Raw genomic sequence first — 25,379 nt, 5'->3', positions numbered from 1 at the left:
CCTGTAAGACAGAGTTATTCCGCCTGGCCTTTAATCTAGCCTGATCCCCTATTCCTTTTCCCCTTCCCTTTTTTCTGGAGAAACCCTTCTGGGTCCCTACATTAAAATTCCTCCCTGGTCTCCCTACTGGCCTAGCATGACTAACCTGGCCAGTTAGCCCTGGTGATCCCATTGATGTTTGTTTTTATGCTGTTTTTTTTAGCTGTTTTTAAAGTTGTTTTAACCATTGTCTTGCATTTGTTGTTAGCCACCCTGAGCCCGGTTTTTGGATTGGGAAGGGCGGGGTAGAAATAAAATTATTATTATTATTATTATTATTATTATTATTATTATTATTATTATTATTTGCAGAAAAATACTGCATTTATCCCAGTTTGCATCCATCTTTCATTTTAACTGGTTCTATATAGTTCCTGGTTATTTTTTTTACATATAATAGTTTTCATTTGTGCAAATGTTTTCACTGCTTATATATGCAATTGCTCACTCTATGTTTTTATTGTAAATCACTTTAGGAAGTCTCATGGGATGCAAGTCATAAAAGAAATAAATATGCACTTTTTCATATGAGATACATTTTTGCGCGGGGTGGTGGTGGTAGGGTTTTATATCTTTTATTTCTTAAATAGGGATGAGGCATCTGTTGTTCTCCAGATTTACTTGCGCTGCAATCCCTAAGCATTGATCAAGCTGCTGAGGCTGATGGGAGCTGGACTCTGAAAACATCTTGAGGAGCCGAGGTCCCCCATCTCTGTCCTAAGAGACTAATAACTCAACGTATATGTTACTGGTAAGCAGCCTGACAGTATTCCTAGGTATCATTCTGCAACATCTATGGATATGAAATACTACATCTATGCATATTCAGTGAGAGGACTGCACTGAAAGTATGCATGTCCACTGACTACAACAATATTCACTTAAGATCTCAGATCTCAGAGCCAGTGTGGTGTAGTGGTTAAGAGCAAAGGACTCGTAACCTGGTGAACCAGGTTCGATTCCCCGCTCCTCCACATGCAGCTGCTGGGTGACCTTGGGCCAGTCACAATTCCTTGAAGTCTCTCAGCCTCACGGAGTGTTTGTTGTGGGGGAGGAAGGGAAAGGAGATTGTTAGCTGCTTTGAGACTCCTTAGGGTAGTGATAAAGCGGGATATCAAATCCAAACTCCTCCTCCTCCTCCTCTTCTTCTCCTTCTCCTTCTCCTTCTCCTTCTCCTTCTTCTTCTTCTGATGGGCCCTGTTTCTGAGGCTGTATAGTGGTGCCTCGCAAGACGGAAATAATTCGTTCTGCAAGTGTCTTCGTATAGCGAATTTTTCGTCTATACGAAGGCAGAATAGCGGTTTTCGCGGGGGGGGGGGGAATTGTCTTGCAAGGCAAACCCATTGACTTTTTCGTCTTGTGGGGCAGCCTTCTGCTAGTGAATGCCTTTCATCTAGTGAGTTTTTCGTCTAGCGAGGCATTCGTCTAGCGGGGCGCCACTGTACATTTTATTCCAGGTTCAAATCCCGATTAAGAAAAATGAAGCTTCATGCTTGAGCCATTCCCTATTTTGAGGAGATAAAGAAATGGCTCTCACACATACTTCTTTTTGAAATGGAAATGGGAAAGTGAATGTGAGGGCGAGATTATGGTTTGTACCAGGATAGCAGTTGATTTTTAGGTGGGTTCCTCCTTGCTTTGTTGTGTATTTTTTTAAAAATCTTTCATGCTGCTGTTTATCTGCTCTGCTGCCAGTTTTAAAAAATCTGATCTTTCTGGTTCCTTTCATTCTTGCTGATGTATGCCTCCTTGAGCATCTTATTATTCAACAGAAAGGCAAAATGTAAATATTTTAAACAAAGAAATAAATGCTTCCTCTCTTCTTCCTTTGTTTCTCTAAATATTGGCAATATGGGTCTTCTCCCCCTCTCACAAATTAGACCTGTTACCAAGTCTTGTAATTTTCTTTCTCTTTAATATTTATAAATTCAGGTTTGTTTTTTTAATTATATCCATAGATACTGATACAATTTTACTTCAGGCTCTTATTATTTCTCTTGCCTCAATTATTGCAACATTGTGTTAGCACTTGTAGCGCAGGCTTGCTTGATGAGTCCTGGGCTTAGTGGCAGAGAGGACATCTTAACATTTAATATTGTTATGCAGATGTAGCTCCCTAATTGCAAAACTGAAATCACCGGGTATTCTGAAATTCTCTTCCTCCCTCCTGGAATGCATTAAAATTGTTTGCAAGCAATTCTGTTACTATGGAAATGATCTGCCATGCTTAAGTTAATTTGCTATTATTTTGTTCAAGGGAAAAAAGTTCATATTTGAGTCAAGTAGCCTTCCTCCTAGAGCACTGCACTAAATTTCGTTACTCACATAGTTTTCTGCAATGGTGTCTTGCCACAGTTCATCATTACTATTACTATTACTACTACTACTACTACTACTATTAGTAATAATGATAATGATAATAATAATAATAATAATAATAATAATAGTAGTAGTAGTAGTACTATTACTACTAGTACTATTACTACTAATACTATTACTACTGGTAGTAGTATCTCTAGATCCCATCCTTCTTCGTAAAACATCCCAGAGCAGCAAACAGGAAGCAATAACACAAAAGTAATGTTACAAAAGTTAAGTGCCACTAGGGCCGGATTTAGGTTTAATGAGGCCCTAAGCTTCTGAAGGTAATGGTGCCCTTTATATGCCCAGCTGTCCTTTGCCAACAACAAATTGTCACTATTTTTTGTGCTGAATATATGCTATATGGTAATTTATGGACCTAATAGGTATCTAAAGCCATTTGCACATAACAAAATATGTATTTTATCAAAGTAATTGTTGAATTTACCTTATATTTTGGAAATGTACATCCAGTTTTTTCCTTTAATTTTTTTTGGGGCCCCCAAGAGAGTGGGGCCCTAAGCTATAGCTTGTTTAACTTATAAGTAAATCCGGCACTGGGTTCCACCCCCACTCTCTGCCAAGGAATAGCCAGATCTCGGGATTCCAGGCACTCACCGCACTCACCCAGGGGTCTGTGTTCCTTTGGAGAAGTGAGACGCAGTGGATATTGTTGTAGCTTTAAGAAATATGCTTTATTCACCTATTTATACCTTCAGTCTACATGGAGGGACAGAATAGCATCTTATACAACCCAACCATCGTGTCTAGGAACTGACTTCAGAAACCCTAGATTTGAGAACACACACTCTGAGCCTGGATTCAAATGTGGACCACAGTAACACTAAACACCACCTCAGTTTCCACACATTTCAAGTAAGATGTGCATGACAAACCAGTTCTGTCCCATTGACAGAACCATAGTGAAAAAAATACTTCATTACCCAGTTTCCAGAATGCACAAGATTTACTGCATAGGCACTGTTCCAACCATTCCAGCTGTAAAGATCCATACTTTGTTGACCACCGGGAGTGCCGTTCAGTGGAAAGGTGGGTTATCAATTTAACAATAAATATTCATGGGCTGGAAAGTTTATCCATTAGATAATGTTTGAAACAAACCCTGCATTATTGTCCCACACAACTTGCGTTAACCACCCTAGAATATATATTTAGCCAGAAACAAAGGAATGTTTTTGTTGTGTGTGTAATTTCGTTAACAGATTTTCTTTCCTTCAGTCCAGAAACAACAAATTAAGCTGCCTGCTAAATTCCTACACAGTCTAAATTCCCCTGGTGATCCTTATTTCATTCCAAGGAAGAACAGTGATCCCAAGACCATTGTTTTGAGAAATCTATTGCCATTATGCAGCACAGAAGAGGGTACTAAAATCAGTCAAACACATATTTATTTATTTCTGTTTCATTTCTTAACTTTACAACCTACCTTTCATCAGTCATGGAACCCAAGGTTCATTCGAGTAGTTCCTATGTGGTCACCAAGTTGAACCAGACTCACATTTGCTTAGCTACAGCAAGCTTCATGTACTTTCAGACCATTCCCATTCATAATCCACACCGTGATCAACTCCAACCCGGAAACCAATGTCCCCACTGTGGAAGGACGTGTGGATCCAGAATTGGCCTCCACAGTCACTTACGGACTCATTGTCAAAAAAACGTGTTTATGGAAGACAATCTTACTCAGCTACGAGTGATCGCCAAAGAAGAAGATTCATGGCAACAAAAGAGATGTGTCATCTTATGCCAAAACCTCTGAAAATATCATTGGAGATACCAAAACAAGGAACGTTGACCATGAGTATCATGAAGTGTTTGGAGGGGGAGACAAGGAATTTGTTGTTGTTCAGTCATTCAGTCGTGTCCGACTCTTCGTGACCCCATGGACCACAGCACGCCAAGCACCCCTATCCTCCACTGCCTCCCACAGTTTGGCCAAACTCATGCCAGTCGCTTTGAGAACACTGTCCAACCATCTCATCCTCTGTCGTCCCCTTCTCCTTGTGCCCTCCATCTTTCCCAACATCAGGGTCTTTTCCAGGGAGTCTTCTCTTCTCATGAGGTGGCCAAAGTATTGGAGCTTCAACTTCAGGATCTGCCCTTCCAGTGAGCACTCAGGGCTGATTTCTTTAAGGATGGATATGTTTGATCTTTTTGCAGTCCACGGGACTCTCAAGAGTCTCCTCCAGCACCATAGACAAGGAATAGCTGCTGATAAACCTCTGCCTTTCAAACCCATCTTGTCTATCTAAATAAATTACCAGCTGCCCTGAGTAACAGAAGCTATCTTGAGATCCTCCTTAGCTTTGCTCCCTGAAATTCCTTTTCACTGAAGGTGTCAAAAACTCAACCCCAAAGCAAAGGCTTTTTTAAAACGCAGAGCAATCGTGGGATACAAGATAAATGTGTGGTAGATCAGTACAGACAAATTTAACAATATAAGGGAGGGGGAGGGTTGGGAAATTATTTCATGGTTCCTGTGTGCATTTTATAATTTAAAACCTTCTTGTAAATGGGTGCTACACCTTGTGTATATAAGCAATATAAGCAAATATTGGCTTCTAGGAACATATTGGCTTACGGAGCAGAAACTTCATGTCTATACTAAGGGTGGATAAATCTTCTCCTGACAGTTTTGGTTTCTTTTGGTTTCTCATTTTTTCCGTTTTTTCAGTTCACCACAATTCCAGAGAATTATTATTATTATTTTAAATAACCTTCAGAACAATTCATAAGCATTTCAGTATATTTCCTAATAAACACATTTATGTATGACATTTTGACCGGGAGAGCTCAGTCATTAGAGCATAAGACTCTTAATCTCTGGGTTGTGGGTTCGAGATCCATGTTGAGCAAAAGATTCCTGCATCGCAGAAGGTTGTAGGAGACTAGATGACACTCGTGGTCCTCTCCAACCCTACAATTCGGTGATTCGATACACATTTTGCAAGAAATTGTCCCATTATATTTTGTATGTTAATTTAAGATACACGTGTGAGCAAACTTTCTCTGAATATATGCATTTTCCCCCCTACACGTTGTCAACGGATAGTTGTGCTTTGATTTACAATTGGTTCAAGAAGTGTGAAGAAACAACTGTTAAAGACAAGAATGTGTGATAAAATTGCATGTGTGGGCAAGCTTGTCAGAACAAAAAAAGGAGGGATTTTAACAGCCACTGGAAATTGTACAAGATAAACCTTATCAATAGGCAGGTAGTTCCAGAGATTAGGAGCTGCCACACTAAAAGACCAGTGCCACAGTGCAATAACTTAATGGCTGAGCAGAGATTTGAACCTGGCAATCCTATATTCAGACTCAACATTTTTATCAGTGGACCTCGCACTCCATTCATTTTCCATCAAGATGAACCACACCGCAGCACAAAGTGATCTGCAAATTGTAAAGATAGCAATATGAAAGTAGTTGGGGGTTGTGAGCACAGCTGTTTAATTAAAGACGCACACTTTCTATTGTTCTTTTTAAGGCTGGTGCTTGACATCATTCCTTAAGACTCAAAAAATGAATTATCTTGCCCTTGCGAGGCTTAAGCATCTATTCATGATTCACTACATACAATAACACAAAGATTCTGCTTATCTCATTCCACTTAGAGATATGTGCAGACAAATGTTATTAACACAAAAGAGGTCAATGGAGACACTCGTGCGAAGCTCTTCTTCATATGGCAGATGGCAGTATTGGGCAATTGTTAATGCGGTCCATTTGTTGTTTCCTTTCCACCTCAAACTACGAAGCTGATGACCTAGAAGCTCTGTGTCTGCTTGTTAAGGGAGTGAGACAAATGCCATTGGACTGCTCCCTGACACTGTTCCTTGCAACCAGGAGACATCTCACATCACAAAACAGGCATAACATAGCTCTGAAATAAACACCATTGGACTCACTTTGCAAAATCAATTGCTTAGATATAGTCAAATCACAACTCCAGTTGGACTGCATGGCTGATGCAACAATGAAAGCATTTAAAAAACAAACAAACAGAAAAGTCCAATTTTAAAAATAGGTCCTATTTAAAAAATAGGAAATCAGCATCAAATGAGATCTATAGTGGTACCTTGGTTCTCAAACTTAATCCGTTCTGGAACTCCGTTCCAAAACCAAAGCGTTCCAAAACCAAGGCACGCTTTTCCATAGAAAGTAATGCAAAATGGATTAACCCGTTCCAAACTTTTAAGAACAACTTCTAAAAGAGCAATTTAACATGAATTTTACTATCTAACGAGACCATTGATCCATAAAATGAGAGAAATAAACAATGTACTGCAGACGCACAATCAATCAATCAATCAATCAATCAGTAGCTGAACTGGGTTCCACACAGTCACACACACACAAAAAGAGAGCCACAAAAACACAGAATAAATAGCAAAAGCAGACACACCTCGGCGTAACACTCATAACAGAAGTGTGGCACTCAAATTGGAAGCGTAACACTCAAAACGAAGCACGTTTGGCTTCTGAAAAGAGTTCGCAAACCGGAGCACTTCCAGGTTTGCATTGTTCAGGTTCCAAGTTGTTTGAGTGCCAAGGCATTTGAGAACCAAAGTACCACTGTAGTGGGGAAATGTAAAGACATCCTATACAAAAGAGACAGACCCTCCAAGTGTCCCTATTTTCCAGGGAAAATCCGGGATTTGCAGAAGCCATCCCGGTTTCTGATTTGATCCCGGAATGTCCTGCTTTTCCTTCTTGTTGTTCAGTCGTTCAGTCGTGTCCAACTCTTCGTGACCCCATGGACCAGAGCACGCCTATCTTTCACTGCCTCCCGCAGTTTGGCCAAATTCATGCTAGTCGCTTCGAGAACACTGTCCAACCATCTCATCATCTGTTGTCCCCTTCTCCTTGTGCCCTCCATCACTGTGCCCTTTTCCTTAGGACATCCCTATTTTCATTGGAGAAGTCATAGGAATGTTGTAGGGTATTGTAAAGGTAAAGGTAAAGGTACCCCTGACAGTTAAGTCCAGTCATGGACGACTCTGGGGTTGCACACTCATCTCGCTCTATAGGCCGAGAGAGCTGGCGTTTGACCGCAGACAGCTTCCGGGTCACGTGGCCAGCATGACTAAGCCGCTTCTGGCAAACCAGAGCAGCGCACGGAAATGCTTTTTCCCTTCCCTCCAGAGCAGTACCTATTTATCTACTTGCACTTTGACGTGCTTTCGAAGTGCTAGGTGGGCAGGAGCTGAGACCGAACAACAGGAGCTCACCCCATCGCGGGGATTCGCACCGCTGACCTTCTGATCGGCAAGCCCTAGGCTCTGTGGTTTAGACCACAGCGCCACCTGCTATTGTAGGGTGCCCCTATTTTCACTGGGAAAATGTTGGAAGTTATGATGTTATGTGACCTCCTCAAGCCAAGGAGGTAAGTACAGTATACAACCTTTAGAATACATCTGAAAGCATCCCAGTATAAGAAAGTTTTTTTAATGTCTAATGTTTTATTATGTTTTTATATATGTTGGAAGCTGCTCATAGTGGCAACCCAGTCAGATGGGTGGGGGGTATAAATAATAAAATGTTGTTGTTGTTGTTGTTATCATCATTATCATCATTATTATTAATACAAAATTTAAAAAAAAATCCTTCCAGTAGCACCTTAGAGACCAACTAAGTTTGTTCTTGGTATGAGCTTTCGTGCACACTTCTTCAGATACTATTAGGATTCCCTATTTTCATCAGATAAATATTGCACGGTTTGAAATGTTGGAGGGTCTGGTGGGTGAAGGTAGGGCCATAATTTGGGGGTGGCATGAGTAGTCACGACGACCAGTAGATTCTTATCTGCTGCAGCCTTCATCTCCCTTCACAGCCGTTGTAACATACCACTTGTTATCATCCTCCTGTTCTGGAAACACTTGCCTGTGAGTGCTCCAGTTGGAGAACAGCCTTTACCAAAGATGTCATGGGCTTTGAAGACGCTCGAACTCAGGACTCAAGAGAGAAACATGCTAAGAGCAAGGCACGCTTGGCAAATCCACACCGTGATCAACTCCCGCCTGGAAAACAATGTCCCCACTGTGGAAGGACATGTGGATCCAGAATAGGCCTCCACAGTCACTTATGGACTCACTGTCAAAACTGTGTTTATGGAAGACAATCTTACTCAGCTACGAGTGATCGCCAAAGAAGAAGGAGATAATTTGGAGAATCCGGGTTCAAAGTCTGACATGAAGCCAAAGGCTCGAGACGCAGCCCCATTGGCCGAACTCCCGTCGAAGATTGCTAAGCAACTGCACAACCGCTGAGTGGAGGAGGGGAAAACGGTGTGCGCGGAGACGCTCCCGTCAGGGGAGCTATTATGGAAAACCCAGTAGCATTCATGGATGGTAAGGATGTACCATGTTCAGCTTTCTCCTCTGATGAAGCACCTGTGTCAGATGTGCCTGGGACATCATTCAGGAGAGAATCAGATAGCCTTGAAGACTCCAAATTAACTGGTGAAGTCTCTGGAGCCACAGCCGGTATTGACACCAAACCTAAATCCATACATCGTGCCAAGATACGGTCAGGTGAAGTTGAGAATCTCTACAGATTTCAGCAAGCCGGATATAGGGATGAAATTCAATATAAGCAAGTGAAGCATGTAGACATGGTGGAAAGGTGGCCTGAAACTGGATTCATGAAGAAGCTTCAGAGAAGGGACAATACTTTCTATTGTTACAACAAAGAAAGAGAATGTGAAGACAAAGAAGTTCATAAAGTTAAAGTTTATGCTTACTGATTTTTGTTACGCCCCACTGTTGTTGTTTTTCTAAAAGTAAAGTGCATTGAAATCATGAAGACAAACTAATAAGGTGATGAGTTTCCCTTAGGAATGCTCTGCTCAGCTCCTGGGCACGTGTCAAAATAAAAACAGGGCTGTGAATATAAAGAGCCACCCAGAATTGAGCTTAGCATGGACACAGCAACAGCATTAAGGTTTCCCACTCTATTACAATGCTAGATGGCACTAGCAGTGGCGGAGAATTTATACCAATGAATATCATAAACTTTATAGCCCAATATATACCTTTGCTTTGGTCACTGAGGATAAGACACAAAGCCTGCATGTCCTCTGCAGATGGAATTGCAGGTGATTTATTTCTGTCTGTAGAGCCCGAGCGCTGCAAGTTTCAATTTTCATAAATACTTCATGTGCTTTTTCTTGGAAACAGTATATTTTTCTCATTAAACTGATCTTCTTTCAACAACTCCTCACAGCTTTCTCCCTTTTAAAAAGTGATTTATTCATCCGGAGAGTTATGAATTAAAAATGGACCTTTGATAAACTGACCAAAAGCTGTTCTCACTTTTGTATCACACTACTGGAAAAGAACGAGCTACTGGAATGTAGCAGCATGCCTTTACATGCTTGAGTTTTGCGCACCTCGCATCATCTTCACATTTACAATTTAAAACCTGTCTTTAAGTGCATTAAGAATCAAAGTGTTTTACAGATGATGATGATTCCATAGCTGTCAACTTTTCCCTTTTCTTGCAAGGAATCCTATTCGCAATAAGGGAATTTCCCTTTAAAAAAGGGGAAAGTTGACAGCTATGGATTTTGCTGCTGCTGCTGCTTAATAATAAATTCCTAAAGTCTAGTGTACTGTTCTCTGTAATAGTACAGGTAGTTAAACATCCCTAAAATGCATCATATTACAAAGAGAAATAGATGAAGCTGCCTCAGGAATGTTATAGTTTTGAAAGTTAGCATGGAAATATCCGAAATAAATGAATGGGTGGTGGCGACGGCAGGTGGCAGTCATATATTCTGGTCAATTTAAAGACCATTCCATCTCCTCAGGAGGTTTTAGGGGGTTGATTTGGAACTCAGAGCTTTTTAAAGAAAATAAGAAGAACCTGCCAATGCAGAGATGTAGCATGGAGACCAGGGGGGCAGTAGCCCCGGGCACACAATCATAGCTGTCAACTTTTCCCTTTTCTTGCGAGGAATCCTATTTGGAATAAGGGGGTTTCCCTTTTAAAAAAGGGGAAAGTTGACAACTATGCACACAATTTTGAGGAGGCTCAATCAGGCGCCCTTGCATCAGGTATGGAGCCTTTGCAGCTGAGGTGCGGTGGTTGGTCTAGTGGGCAGGTGGGTGGAAGCAGTGGGCAAGGAGCCTGTTGGAGACAGGCTCTGTTCATCCTCCCTGTGCGCCCCCCTGCTGTGCGCCCCCAACCTCTCAGCAAGAAGCATAATTACTGAGGCTGGGCGTGAGCCTCTGAATAATAACACTGAGAAGCAAGCCAGCCCCTTTTACCACTAAGCTCCCTGGGAACTGTAGTCCCACACGCGGTCCCGCACAGGGCGCCCACATTATGACATTATGTGCTTCTTCCTTTAGGTCCATAGAACCCCACACCGACTGCCTGAGAATCATTTTATAGTTGCTGCTGTGTGGGCCATGTTCAACAATGCTCCAATTAGAAGCCCTAACCTATAATTACTACCTTCACTGCTGGAGACTGAGGCATTTTCATTTGTGATGAGGAATTTACGGCAGTTTTTCAATGTTCCTGAGTATATTATTAGCACATGAACACATGACAGAGAGACGGGAGGTGGGGAGAGGCAGGAACAGAAAGGGATATTAACGTGCTTAATTTCTTTATCGTACATGCTGCTTATTATTAGATATTTTGTACCCTTTGAAAAAAAAGTTAATAGCTTTCACTGGATTAGTAACTGGAGGTTTACGTTTAATGCTTTAGCTAAAGCTGCATGGTATGTATGTCAGCAGTAGCCAACCTGGTGCTCTCGAGAATGACACTTCTCATCATACATAACTATTGGTCATGCAGAGAGAGAGAGAGGGAGAGGGAGAGGGAGAGGGAGAGGGAGAGAGAGAGAGAGAGAGGGAGAGAGGGAGGGAGGGAGGGAGGGAGGGAGGGAGAGCTCTGTATTGTTCTCAAAAGACCTTGGTACTCAAACAACTTGGAACCCAAACACTGCAAACCCAGAAGTAAGTGTTCCAGTTTACGAACCTAACACACCCTGGTGGGTCTCCCCAATAGAGGCCTTTAGTATGAAGAAAATAAATACAAGAGCAAATTGGCCAACCTATAAACAGTTACTGGAAGAAACGCAAGGTAAATTTAAATTAAAAACATATGAGGAATTAAAAGAATTGGGTTTGGATAGATGGCACTACATTCAATTGAGAAGTGTGTTCAATGCGGACCAAAAAAAGGGGGGGTTTGTTAAGGAGGAGTCCAAATTCACAACTGAGGTCATACAAAATAATAGGAAATTATTATCAAAGACATATAACTTATTATTAAATTGGGATTTGATGGATGGAGAAGTGAAGGAGACAATGTTAAAATGGTCAAAGGATCTTGGGCAAATGATCAATTTAGAGCAGTGGGGAAAATTATGAAATTATGATATACCGGTAAATTTACGGCCTCGTATATGATTAGAGAAAACTTCATAAAAATGTTTTACAGGTGGCATTTAACACCTGTAAAGCTAGCAAAAATTTATAAGAGGAATACCAACATTTGTTGGAGGTGTGAGAAGGAGGTGGGGTGGGTAATGCATATGTGGTGGACGTGCGAGATAATTAGGCCTTTCTGGACAATGATTCATGAGGAAATTAAGAAGATGCTAAAATTATCAATAATTAAAAGACCAGAATTGCATACCTGTTGGGACTATTAAATCAAGAAATACCACAGAGAAATTGATTTTGTGGTTGTTGTTGTTTTGCGGCTCTGTTTTTGTGACTGTGTGGAACCCAGTTCAGCTACTGATGGACTGATTGTGTGGCTGCAGTACATCGTTTATTGCTTTCCTTTTATGGGTCAATGGTCTCGTTAAATAGCAAAATTCGTGTTAAATGGCGGTTTGAGGGGTTGTTTTTAAAAGTCTGGAACAGATTAACCCGTTTTGCATTACTTTCTATGGGAAAGCGCACCTTGGTTTTGGAATCCTTTGGTTTTGGAACGGACTTCCATCCAGAAGAGATTAAGTCTGAGAACCAAGCTAGCACTGTGTTCAGTTCAGATCCCAATTTAGGGCTTTGGAAAACAGCCCACTTTGGTTCAAGGTGGTTTATAGGCTATCCAAGTCTGCTTCATTTAGAATCATAGAATCATTGAATTGTAGAGTTGGAAGGAACCCTGGGGATCATCTAGTCCAACCCCTGCAATGCAAGAATATGCAGCTGTCCCATATGGGGAATGAACCTGCACCATGCTCTAACCAACTGACCTATCCTCTTCCTCCCCCCTCCATTCAGTATTGAAATATTTTTTTTAAAAAAATGTCAATACCTTGAGTTGTGCTTATCTAAAGGGAAAAAAACTGATAATATTAAGTAGCAGAAAATTAGGCAAGAAGAACAATATTGGCAACAAATCCTGGAATGTTTCCTTTGGTCAAGTTCTTGGTATGCAAAATTTAGCATGTAGGATTGAGTTGGTGCATATGCAGGAGGCAATGGAAGATTAAGGCTGTTGATCTTTTCTCCTTTTTTTAAAGGCACCATGAGCTAGATTTGGAGCAGGAAAGGTGCTGTTGAGAGATAGCAACGTAACCCTCACTATGACAATTTACAAAGAGGCCCGAAGCACTCGTTTTCGTTACTTGTGTGAAACATCGGCCTAAGAGTCTGGGACTGCAACAGAGATGAGTTTCCTATGAATGATTCTCAATTATACAAGCGCAGCAGCTAGAATCATTCTGTTCGCATGACACTGTGCTTGCTATTTCCCCACTTGTTTAAATCTCTGGCATCTCACGCGTTGGCATGAATATTCGCAAACATGCAAAAGGGTAAGCAGAAACTGAGGGTGAGTTTTCATATTCCATTTAAATAGCTGCCATGCAGTAGTAACAAGCAGCAGCCTACATGTGATGATAATAATAATAATAATAATAATAATAATAATAATAATAATAATAATAATAATAATAATAATAAAACAACTCTGCCTGATAGGCTTATTATCAGTGCTTCTTGGGTTACTATTGTTGAATAATTTCTTGCTATGACGAACGTCAGTAATCTCTGATGACTGATGACACGATAACAGGTTTTTAAATTTTCACACATTGTCGTCATTTAATAATAGCTCTGTGCAGATCCAAATCATATATTTAAAGCACATCCAATGTGCATTTGAGGCACATGCCAGGGTGATATATACTGGGCAAGCCAATTTGTATTGTATTGTATTGTATTGTATTGTATTGTATTGTATTGTATTGTATTGCATCACTTTGACATTGTCCATTCCATTGTCCAATTTTACAACCAGTCCAATCCTCTTTGGTCTGCATTGACCCATACCAACATTCTGCTGGGACTATCTTCAGAGCTCTCACAGTGATGTATATGGACTTTAACTGGTATTTTGTGGACTCAGGATACGTAACAGCATGTATTCCTGCCTTGCCACTTGTTTACGTTTTAGATGTTATGGAATGAACAACAGTAATAATAGCAATAATAATAATAATAATAATAATAATAATAATAATTTTTAAAAGAATTATAGCGTGCTGAAATGTATGGTTTGATTTTCCATTTCATTTTTCCTGCTGCCCAATGAATAAGAGAGAGGAAAGAGGCATTGAAAAACCATAATTCTACAAGCAGGAAATCCTTCTTTGTTTAAATTCATATAACTTCCCTGTAGAAATTCATATAACTTCCATTCGCGTCATGATCAGATTCACAGGACCAAAGGAAATCTGCAGAGTGCACATCAGTCTCGCTAACAAAGTCAATTTTTTGTAGTTGCTCTTTCACTCCAGCTTGTACTGTGAAGCTCACATTTAACTTTTAATTAAATCTCTGGAATATGAGATGGTATAAAATGTTACATTTATCAGTTTAATTTTGAAGCATTTATTGAATACACAGCATTGCCCTATGATTCAAATGAATTTCATTTACCAGGAATCACGATTCATTTATTTTATTTTTCTGACACTAGCACAGATTCTCATGCCCAGCTGGTCTTTTCGAGAAAAATGGTTAATAAATGAGGTTTAAGTCCTTGTGTATTGCCAAACATTTCAGATCTATTGAATGTTCTGAAAAAGAGATCATTCACTCAGGAAATTAGTCTTTTCAGCAATACATATATTTAAACTTCTATTCTTGAATTAAATGCCTCCTGTTGCAATAAACATTTTTTTAAAGGCAGTATATAATTAGGTGGAGCTCTGAGAGTTGTGAGGGTGGTGGGGTAACTGTTATTTGTGTTTAGGTCTTACTTATTCATTTGTTAAACTGTATCCAAATCTTTAAACTAAGAACCCAAAGAGGGGAAGAGAATCCCCAGGTGTTATGCTAGGCTGTGACATTTCAGGTGAAGAACTAAATGCTCATGTGTTTGAATCTTCTTGCACATTGCAAACAAAAAAAGCACAAATTCCTTGCAAATGTGATATAAATAAATAGGTATAGCACCCAGTTGTTACAGGATGATGTGCGTTGTAGTCCAACAACTTCTGAAGGGCCTCAGGTTGCCCATAATTTAATATAAGGCACCAGTGGCCTCTGTTTGCTTGGAAGTTTGAAGCAAATTTGCCCACTGAGGGCAAAAAGAGATGTGCTAATAGTGAGCTCAGCTGCTGAGTTGTGATGGCTATGTGACCAAAATAGAAAGAAGAGAGGGGTTTTTTTTGGGGGGGGGGCGTCCTAAGGTTTACAAAAAGTATAGGAAATATTTAGGGGGAAAAACTTAAGGGGGGAAGCCCTCAGTGCAGTGAAAAGGGAACTTCTTCAGTACAGATACTGAGGGAAGAAAGGAGAACATGACGGAATATTCCGGAAAGGCCATGGCTGGCTGGCTGAAACACTGAACACTCCACACCATGACATTTTGTAGCAAGCTACATTTATAAAAGTATAATAATGACACACATTACACAAACAACAACGTGGATAATGAGCTTTCATAGTGGAATTATTTTGCTAATGGATGTGTTGGGGACATTCCATTGCCGGCCCTACCATTAGGCAGAGTGCTAGAGCCACTTTCGTCTGCTGATTTTGGCTGTCTTGAATGGGCAGCAAATCATTAGTTATTTAATTCATTGTCATTGATTTTTTTTTATTTTTATTTTTTGCTGCCAGGGAAGGGGAAAGGCATTTGTGGATTCCTTCCCCGCCCCCCGCCCCCACCGCCTCGAGTACCAAAATAACTTGAATGGCCTTGGGCACTCTGCATGTTGACTTGGGAGAATGGAAGCTATTTGCTGCTCTGCCTCAGGCAGCAAAATGTTTTGGGGTGCAACTGCATTTAGTTTACATTAAACGTTGCCCTAAACATTGAATTAAACATTACAGTCAAAACTCGGTTGTCAAACTTAATCCGTTCTGGAAGCCCGTCCAGCTTCCGAAATGTTCAACAACCGAGGCGCGGCTTCCGACTGGTTGCAGGAGCTTCCTGCACTCAAGCGGAAGCCACGTCGGACGTTCGGCTTCTGAAAAACATTTGGAAACCGGAACACTTACTTCTGGGTTTTTGGCGTTCAGGAGCCAAACGTACAGTAACGGAGGCATTTGTGAGCTGAGGTTGGACTGTACATCTAAGGATGGAACTCAATGCTAAGCTCCACATGGGGCTGGCACTGAAAATATTTAGGTACATTTCCCCATGTCAAAATAAATCCATACATTGATGTCACCACACTCTCTTTCTGTTCCAAATGAATTGAAGACAACAGCAGGGTAGTGATTGGGAAATATGAGGTGTAAAATGCAAAAGTATGCTTAATAATAATAATAATAATAATAATAATATATTTATATCCCACCCATCTGGCTAGACTAGGTTCATCCCTGATGGATGACTTTTACAGGAACAGGACAGAGTTACCTTCCTTCTGCTTCATGATCTCTCTGTGGCTTTGGCCATGGCATCATCCTGGACCACCTCCACAGAATGGGAATTAGTAGCCCTATCAAATCAAGAAAGTAACATTTGAAGAGTGCTTTTTGTTCCTTGGCTATACAATGCCCCAGGGCCCTATTTTATCCCCAAGACCTGGGGTCAGAAAACTTTTTCAGCAGGGGGTCGGTCCACTGTCCCTCAGACGTTGTGGTGGGCTGGACTATATTGGGGGGGGGGTGGAAATGAATGAACTCCTATGCCCCACAAATAACCCAGAGATGCATTTTAAATAAAAGCACACATTCTCCTCTTGTAAAAACATCAGGCTGGCCCCACAAATAACCCAGAGATGCATTTTAAATAAAAGCACACATTCTCCTCTTGTAAAAACATCGGGTTGGCCCCACAAATAACCCAGAGATGCATTTTAAATAAAAGGGCACATTCTACTCATGTGAAAACATCGGGTTGGCCCCACAAATAACCCAGAGATGCATTTTAAATAAAAGGGCACATTCTACTCATGTGAAAACACACTGATTCCCGGACCGTCCGCGGGTCGGATTAAAAAGGTGATTGGGCTGGATGCGGCCCCCGGGCCTTAATTTGCCTACCCATGCCCAAGACTATTGAATATCTACATGTAAAACCATCCACCTATCCCCTAAATAATTGTTTCATTATTTTTACTATTTTAAAAACCTCCTTGACGCACTCACATCCAAATCCCAAGGTTAAACCCAAAAGGATTTGCAGCTGTCAAACACAAAATCATTACTGCTACAAATTTTTCAAATGTAACTTAAGCTTTTTCTGTATAAATATGCATTTGTGAAATAAAGTTTGCAATAAAAAGGACTTGCATGATGTAGCTAAGTAAGTGATATAATGTGCAATCCTAAACCCGCTTATCGGAGATTGAATTAAACAGGACCTACTTATGAGTAGACATGGTTAGAACTGGACCAATAAATGGCTTTGTGATGGGCCATTAGTAACTTCATTAACTTTGTCCTTAAGGTGCCACAAGACTTCTTGTTGTTTTTCCTCCAAAAATAAAAATAAAAATGGGCTACTCATCTGGAAATTCATTAACTTTAAATAGGAACACACAGGGAAGGTAATTGATTTTGTGGATATCTGTTGATAGCAGAGATATGCAAATCTATTGTCTGCTATAAGTTAAAAAACACACACCATGTATTTCAGCATCAGTGAATAAAAATGGAGGAAAGACTTGTGTAAAATAATCCAATTGAAAATGTAATGGAAAATATCAGATGAATGCTGGAATGGATTGGGGAACATTTATACATCTCTAGTTCATTTTTAGGGATGCAGTTGGCTCTGTGGGTTAAATCACAAAGCCTAGAGCTTGTTGATCAGAAGGTCGGTGGTTCAAATCCCCGCGACAGGGTGAGCTCCCGTTGTTTGGTCCCAGCTCCTGCCCACCTAGCAGTTTGAAAGCACGTCAAAGTGCAAGTAGATAAAGAGGTACCACTCCGGCGGAAAGGTAAAAGGTGTTTCTGTGCGCTGCTCTGGTTTGGCAGAAGCAGCTTAGTCATGCTGGGCACATGGCCCGGAAGCTGTACGCCGGCTCCCTCGGCCAGTAAAGCGGGATGAGCGCCGCAACCTCAGAGTCATCCGCAGCTGGACCTAATGGTCAGGGGTCCCTTTACCCCTTTACCTTTAGTTCATTTTTACTTGTCGCCCCTTTGCACATAAAACAAGATTTCCCACCCGCTTAGTTGATCATTTTGCCAGTGTACCCAACCCCATCACCTCTCTTTGTTTATCTAAGAATCAATTCTTTGTCTGCTTCCAGCCTAGATGAAACACGGAAAACAAACACGGGCTTTTCTGTTCAATTTGCATCCAAGGAAAGTTGCTGCTAACAACCCTTATCCATGAATTACTCACTCCTAAAGATCAATATTTATATGCTTGCTGAAGTGTCCTCAGCAAGATCAATGAAACTCACTAGAGAAAAAGAATGAGAGAGCGCTGTTGTCAGAGGCTAGCAAACAGCGACGGGTTTCTGGTTCACAGTATGCACATCCGAACATAGTAGGGCCCCATATTCACAACCAGCTTTAAAATTGTGTGTGTGTGTGTGCATGTTTACGATTAGTCACAGGCATGTATTGAGTAAGCCAGTTTCCTGCTTCTGTGATGATAATCAGATATACGTTATTGCTTCTAGTTTTCTAAAACAAACAAACAAAACATTGGTGCTATAAAAAATGTATTTGGTTATTCCAGGGATGGAAAAACTGTGTGTGACTCTGACCTTAACATGGTAGGTTACAACCATGGAGATATCAGAGGTTCTCTCTCTCTCTCTCTCTCTCTCTCTCACACACACACACACACACACACACACACACACACGTTTGTGGGTCCATGCACAGTTTGCCTAAGGATGAAAAGGGTGCAACAACACTCCAGAGTTAAAATTGGCCCACAACTGTATTGTATGCAGATGTAGGTTGTCTTTGTCGCCAACTGTGCTTCTTGCTTATCAGCGCACCAAGCCTTTATATCACAGTGGTGGACCAGAGTGAAGACTTGCTCACTCCGGTCTGCCGCCAAGGCGCTGCCCCCTTTGACAGCCTCTCCATTTTCCCCCCGGCATGCTATCCCATCATCCCCTACAGCCAGCTGGGTCCGAGGACAATGTTCAACCATTCAACCATAGAATCATAGAGTTGGAAGAGACCATAAGGGCCATCCAGTCCAACCCCCTGCCAAGCAGGAAACACCATCAAAGCATTCCTGACAGATGGCTGTCAAGCCTCTGCTTAAAGACCTCCAAAGAAGGAGACTCCACCACACTCCTTGGCAGCAAATTCCACTGTCGAACAGCTCTTACTGTCAGGAAGTTCTTCCTAATGTTTAGGTGGAATCTTTTTTCTTGTAGTTTGAATCCATTGCCCCGTGTCCGCTTCTCTGGAGCAGCAGAAAACAACCTTTCACCCTCCTCTATATGACATCCTTTTATATATTTGAACATGTCTATCAGATCACCCCTTAACCTTCTCTTCTCCAGGCTAAACATACCCAGCTCCCTAAGCCGTTCCTCATAAGGCATCGTTTCCAGGCCTTTGACCATTTTGGTTGCCCTCCTCTGGACACGTTCCAGCTTGTCAGTATCCTTCTTGAACTGTGGAGGAGGAGAGGCTGGCTACATGAAGGAGGAGAGGCTGGCTACTCCCCCTCCCCTCGCTCCCCAGAGCCACACTGGGCTGTGACTGTTGCCCACCCAAAGAGGGTAAGTGATCTTTCCATCTAGGCAAGCAAGGGTCATTATCACGGGCCCAAGGACACATTCCAGTGTGGAAAAGGAAATTGTGGAGCAAGGTCAGTAGGAGAAGTGCCCTGTTTAGAGTCCTTGGGTCTGAATAGAGAGGTATGGAGGCCACATACATAGGATACAAAATTGTGTTTATTAGAAGAAATTATCACTAAATGTTTATTAAAAAATTTTAAGGTGGAAATGTGGCAGATGGAAATGAATACTGCAAACTGAAAAGAGCTGAAATTGACAGATTCCTGGATTTGAGATCTTACAATACATTCGTCTTATTGGTATTAAGTGAGCTGCTGGTAAACAGGTTCCTGGGTTTCCCCCAGAGCTCCCACATTCAGATAGAGTTCCAGAATTATCTCAGTGGACACTTTGTTGAAATGCAAAACTGTGCTTATTTTTCTTTGAAAACATTGATTCTGGTGAGACTTCTGTTTAGAAATGGCCTCTGTTGTTTCACAGACAGCCTTCTGCAAGGCAGTGCACAGGAGCACATGGGTACGAAGATGGTTCCCCATTTCTCTTCAACAGACATTGTGGGTGAGTGGGTGTCTGATTACATGAAAAGAGGGGAAGTAATACAGTGGTCCCTTGGTTCTCAAACTTAATCCATTCCAGAAGTCCGTTCCAAAACCAAAGCGTTCCAAAACCAAGGCACGCTTTCCCATAGAAGTTAATGCAAAATGAATTAATCCATTCCAGACTTTTAAAAACAACCCCTAAAACAGCAATTTATCATGAATTCTACTATCTAATTGCTCCATAAAATGAAAGCAATAATCAATCAATCAATTTATTTATTGCATTAGCCAATTGGCCATAGCACATAGTGAGAGACCAGGCAGTGACCTGTCACGATTATACATAGAATACTACAGATACAGTTAAAACATTAAGTGTAAAATCATGCTAAGTAATACAGATAAAATAAAGAGCAATGACAGGGCATGTTGACTGTCTCTATGTCAGGAAGTTATAAAGGACTAGGGCTGAGGCAAGTTAGCCAAAAAGGTGGCCCTGAGTTGAGCTCCCGTTGCTCGGTCCCAGCTCCTGCCCACTTAGCAGTTCGAAATCACGTCAAAGTGCAAGTAGATAAATAGGTACCGCTCCAGCGGGAAGGTAAACAGCGTTTCTGTGCACTGCTCTGGTTCACCAGAAGCCACTTAGTCATGCTGGCACATCCCTCGGCCACAATTGCGAGATGTGCGCCGCAACCCCAGAGTCGGACATGACTGGACCTAATGGTCAGGGTTCCCTTTACCTTTACCTAATATGTAGATGGCCACTCCACGTGAAATCAGGGGGTTGGCATCCGCCAGTAAGTATTTCATGCGGTCATCGTCCCAGGCGATGATCGGTGCAATTAAAAGGAAAAGTCTGGGTCTTATTGAGGCATATAGTGGGCAGTAGAGGAAGAAGTGAATAAAGTCCTCTATCTTTCCCTTGTTGCATGGGCAGAGACGAAGATCCAGAGGAGTATTGGAAAATACACCCTATAAGAATGCTGTGGGGATGGCATGAAATCGAGCTAGTGTGAAGGCCCTTCTTAGCGTAGGATTTATCAGGTCACTCAAATAGTGGGCCAAAGATCTAACTACTTTCACGCGAGGGAACCAATGTATTCTACTATAAAATAAATAAGACAGCATTGTAGATGATAAAAATTAAAATTATTTTTTTTTCTTACCTGCACTGGTGATAGTCATTGTTTGGATGGGGGACTTCTATCAGTCAGTAGTTGAACTGGGTTCCACACAGTCACAAAAAACAAATTAATCGAAAAAGCCTTAAAAACAAAAAACACAAAATAAATAGCGAAAACAAAAGCGCCAAACTTAATCAGTTCCGGGAGTCAATTTGACTTCTGAAATGTTCAAAAACCAAGGCACAGCTTCTGATTGGTGCAGGTGCCCCAGAAACAATAGCCGACTGCAGCATCGGATGTTCAGCTTCCGAAAAACATTTGAAAACCGGAACACTTACTTCCGGGTTTTCGGAGTTTGAGAACCAAAGCATTTGAGAACCAAGGTACCACTGTGCTTTCCTGGAAGCCATATGCAATCCAGTAGGCATGGACTGGGCTGGAAAAAATATACACTCTGCAAATGCTCAAAGACTCTTCTATTTATTTAATTTTCCATTACACCCGGGGCTGCTGAAGGGACTGCATGAGTTGTACCACCTTTCCAAGGAGACAGAAGGGCAGGCCTGCCAGCCTGCCAACTGAGGCTGCTGAAGAGAAATCAACATGCTAACAATGTATATTTTTTAAAGCTTCCTATCTAGCTGAAAGCATAAATTCCTATTCAGTTACTTATTTAGCTAGTTATAGATGCATTAAAGAGCTGTATGAAATATGTAAGGATACATCAGTGCTACATTCCCCACAAACTGTCACATTTTGGGGGTTCCTAAAGAGTCAATTAAGAGCAATTAAGAAGACGGCAATCTTCTGCCTGCAGCTGTGGCCAGAAAGAGAGGGATATATGACATTGCAAGGCGTCTAAGCAATTAAAAGAACTAATGAATCCTCGCAACACACATTTAACAAGACAATATTCTACTCAAGACTCGGGATTGGAGAGCTTTCTCTCCATCCTTGGTCTCAGTATCTTCTAGACATTCGTTTTCAGAAAGAGCATAAGCTCGTGTACATGAATGGGAGCCTCAGACACAGCCAGGTGACAGCTTGCTTCTCTGAAAAAAACTCTCCTAGTGTTTTTCTCAGTTGGATAAGCAAACCATTTTCCTCCTTGTCATGAATACATCACGCTGAATCTATTTAAAACAACTTGTTTATTTTCATTGCCAGGCATGTTGGGGGGGGGGAAAGAGGGTTGAAATGACTAATTTTTGTATTCACATTTTCAAAAACATCCCATTGCTACCACCCAATTAATTTATAATATAAAAAAAAACTCTTGTCAAAAGCATGAGAAACCTGTTGACAATTTCTGTTTTGAGAAAATAATTCACACCTATGAATGTTCAGATAATTTGCAACCCAGATATGTGAGTTGTTGTTTTTTCAACAAAAGGAAAAAAAAAACACTCAGCGTCATGCTGACAACATGAAACATTAAAGAAGAGAATGCAATTAGTGTAAAAGTTAGCTCTGTATAAAATCTAACTGGAATATTTCCACTTATTTTTTCTGTTTAATGAAGAATGTGTGTCTGTATATTTGGCATTAGATCAATAATCTGTTCTGAGATGACACCACAGCAGATTGGGTAAAACTCTAGGTGAAATGAATTGTGTGTAACTCCATTAAGGAAGATTAATTGGAGGTGCTTACACAGGTGTAATATCCAAAGAGGCCTGGTTCCAATGTTGTTCTGATTGACAGTATTCAATGTTTTCTATGGCCGCTTATACTGCCAGTGCCCTTTCACAAGGGCAAGCAGCTCTCTGCCTTCATCCAAAGAACATTATGTGTTTAATTTAGTGGTGGTCTAGGTCGTCCGTCCGTCCCCCCATTCATTTCAACTGAAGATGTTTATGTTGGAAACATTTTATTCTACAACGCAACTAGATAAAAACAGAATAAAACGAGAGAATTATATAAATCCAAAGTTCCATTTTCAGTTAGCTGAGCATTAAATAAGTTAAAAGTACAGTGGCACCTCAGTTTAAGAAGTCGGGTCCACTTCCTGGTGGGGCCGTGTTGCGGTCCGGCCCCCTAGCCACTCCCCCTCAGCGCCAGTGCGGGACGGCATCCCATGTCACGATGGGGGAGATCCCATCCACGTCAGGATGCCAGGTGGCTAATCCGGATGCCTGGAGGCGTGGCCCGGGGACGATTTAATCGTTGGCGCAACTCTGAGGCTTCCTCTTTCAGCCTCGTGCCGCGGATCTCCCGCCCTCCCACCCTTTTTCAGGTTGCGTCATTGGCCTTGCTATGGACTTTGGTTGGTCGCCATTGAGGGGCCTGGAAGGACTTTTTCCACTTGGCAAATTGGTACCAGCCACTTGGTTTTCACCTACCTCGTAGCAATCGTCACAGCTTTGTAAGGTTAGGCGGTTAAGCATTGGAATAGCGATGTGGGGGGGAGGGGAGATGCGGCCATCACCTGCCCCTCCATGCTTAACTTAAGGGTGTACCGTTAAAGGAATCCGGGGGTGTGGATCTCGTCCAGAGCCCAGGGAGGGGCTAGGGTCATGCCACGACCCCAAAGGGAACCCGGGGGGTGCTCGAGTCGAGTCGGGCAGGAGTCAGTTATAGTCTGTTGATGCCAATGCCTAAGCAAATACCGCTCACATTCTGTAATCAATAAAGTTGTGGCCTAAATTTTGCCCATTAACATTTAACCTAAAATTCAGTGTCCTTGTGTCTTTATTCTCCTGGGGGTGGCTTGGGGGGCCTTGACACGCAACAGTCCGGATTAAGAACGATTCGGTTTACAAACTCCGCAAAACCGAAAATAGCGCCTTGGTTTGCGAACTTTACCTCAGTCTAAGAACGGAATCCGAATGGCGGAAGGGCACCGGCAGTGGGAGGCTTCATTAGGGAAAGTGTGCCTCGGTTTAAGAACTGTTTCAGTTTCAGAATGGACTTCCAGAATGGACTAAGTTCGTAAACCGAGGTACCACTTTAAGATAATCCTTCCGAGAAGATGCACAAGGAAGGTTTGGTACTGCATACATATTTCGTCTATTAACATTTGTGGCAAATAGGTACCAAGTTTAATGGATTGAGTCCCTTTATGGATACTTCTGATCACTCTTGTCTCCTATGTCAGTTTCTCAGAAAGATCTCGGCGGCAGATTTATTGGGCATAGTTCTGCGACAAATGTACTCCTGCTGACTTTCAGTAATGTGCTATATCCATGCACGATGCTGTTAAGAGCAAAGTAGTGAAGTCTTTATGAAACACAGTTTTGCATTTACTCCCATTCATTAAGAACTGAACCAGCCTGGGGGGGATCCTTTCAGAACCAAATGGTGGAAATAAAAATATCAGTGTGTATAAAGAAATGGTCAATTTAGCAGCGAATGTGGGAGACACCTGCAATCGTTTTCTTAACTCTGTGACAATCTCCTCTGTCCTGCTCATTCGGCATAAATGTGAAATATATAGATACAATTAAATGAAGGTGTGTGAAGTGAAGATTTTACATTGAGATCTTATAAATTTGCAATTTAAATACATATATATACTATTGCTTGAAGTAAGGGAAGCAAAATTGCAGCTAAGAAGCTCAAATCATATATATTACTGACACCCTTCTTTTGGAAATTAAACCAATGTCCAGACTTCAGCATTATAAAACTTTACTTGCAGAAACTTATAGATAAATTAAAACGTAATATTTACAGTCGCAAGTCAGGTAAGCAACACCAGCCCACCCAATTCCATCACCTGCTACTGGGTTGCTGACACATCTAAAACCTTCTCTTGCGAGCAACCAGAGAGCACCAGACTTGATGTACAACTTGATTCATAGGCAGGGTTTTTATCTAATCAGCATGATAATCTGGGGTGGGGGTGGGGATTAGGCGGCCTTCATCCCTAACCTCACTCACCTATCTTGGCTGTCTATGGCACATTTTGCTTCCTGTCTGTCAGAGACCGTGCTGAAGAGGATGGCACTGAGGAGGAATGGTGGGAGCCAACTCCTCCTCCTGCTCCTGCTCTGGATCCTGGATCTTCCCAGGAGCAGGAGGACAATATAGATTTGGAGCGGTGGTTTGCAGAGGGGCATAGTTCAGAAGGCAGAAGCTGGGAAATACTGGATGGGGAACAGCTAGCAGAAGAAGCACAGGAACAGAGAGGGTTAACAGATT

At 41.6% G+C, this 25,379-nt stretch overlaps 1 protein-coding gene across 1 annotated transcript; it reads left to right on the top strand.

Moving 5' to 3' along the window:
* Positions 1-8,701: 8,701 nt before the first annotated feature.
* LOC117053869 (meiosis expressed gene 1 protein homolog) lies at positions 8,702-9,221 on the top strand. The gene has a single exon (XM_033162162.1). It carries the CDS (start codon positions 8,744-8,746, stop codon positions 9,164-9,166), a length of 423 nt encoding a protein of 140 aa, XP_033018053.1. The 5' UTR covers positions 8,702-8,743; the 3' UTR covers positions 9,167-9,221.
* Positions 9,222-25,379: the final 16,158 nt, after the last annotated feature.

Source organism: Lacerta agilis, chromosome 10 (assembly GCF_009819535.1).
Source record: "Lacerta agilis isolate rLacAgi1 chromosome 10, rLacAgi1.pri, whole genome shotgun sequence".
Classification (NCBI taxonomy): domain Eukaryota; kingdom Metazoa; phylum Chordata; class Lepidosauria; order Squamata; family Lacertidae; genus Lacerta; species Lacerta agilis.
This window is presented reverse-complemented; position numbering and strand designations above follow the sequence as displayed.

What these genes read in the sequence shown, in the direction of transcription:
- LOC117053869 (XM_033162162.1), top strand. Translation starts at nt 8,744, where the DNA reads ATGGAAAACCCAGTAGCATTCATGGATGGTAAGGATGTACCATGTTCA.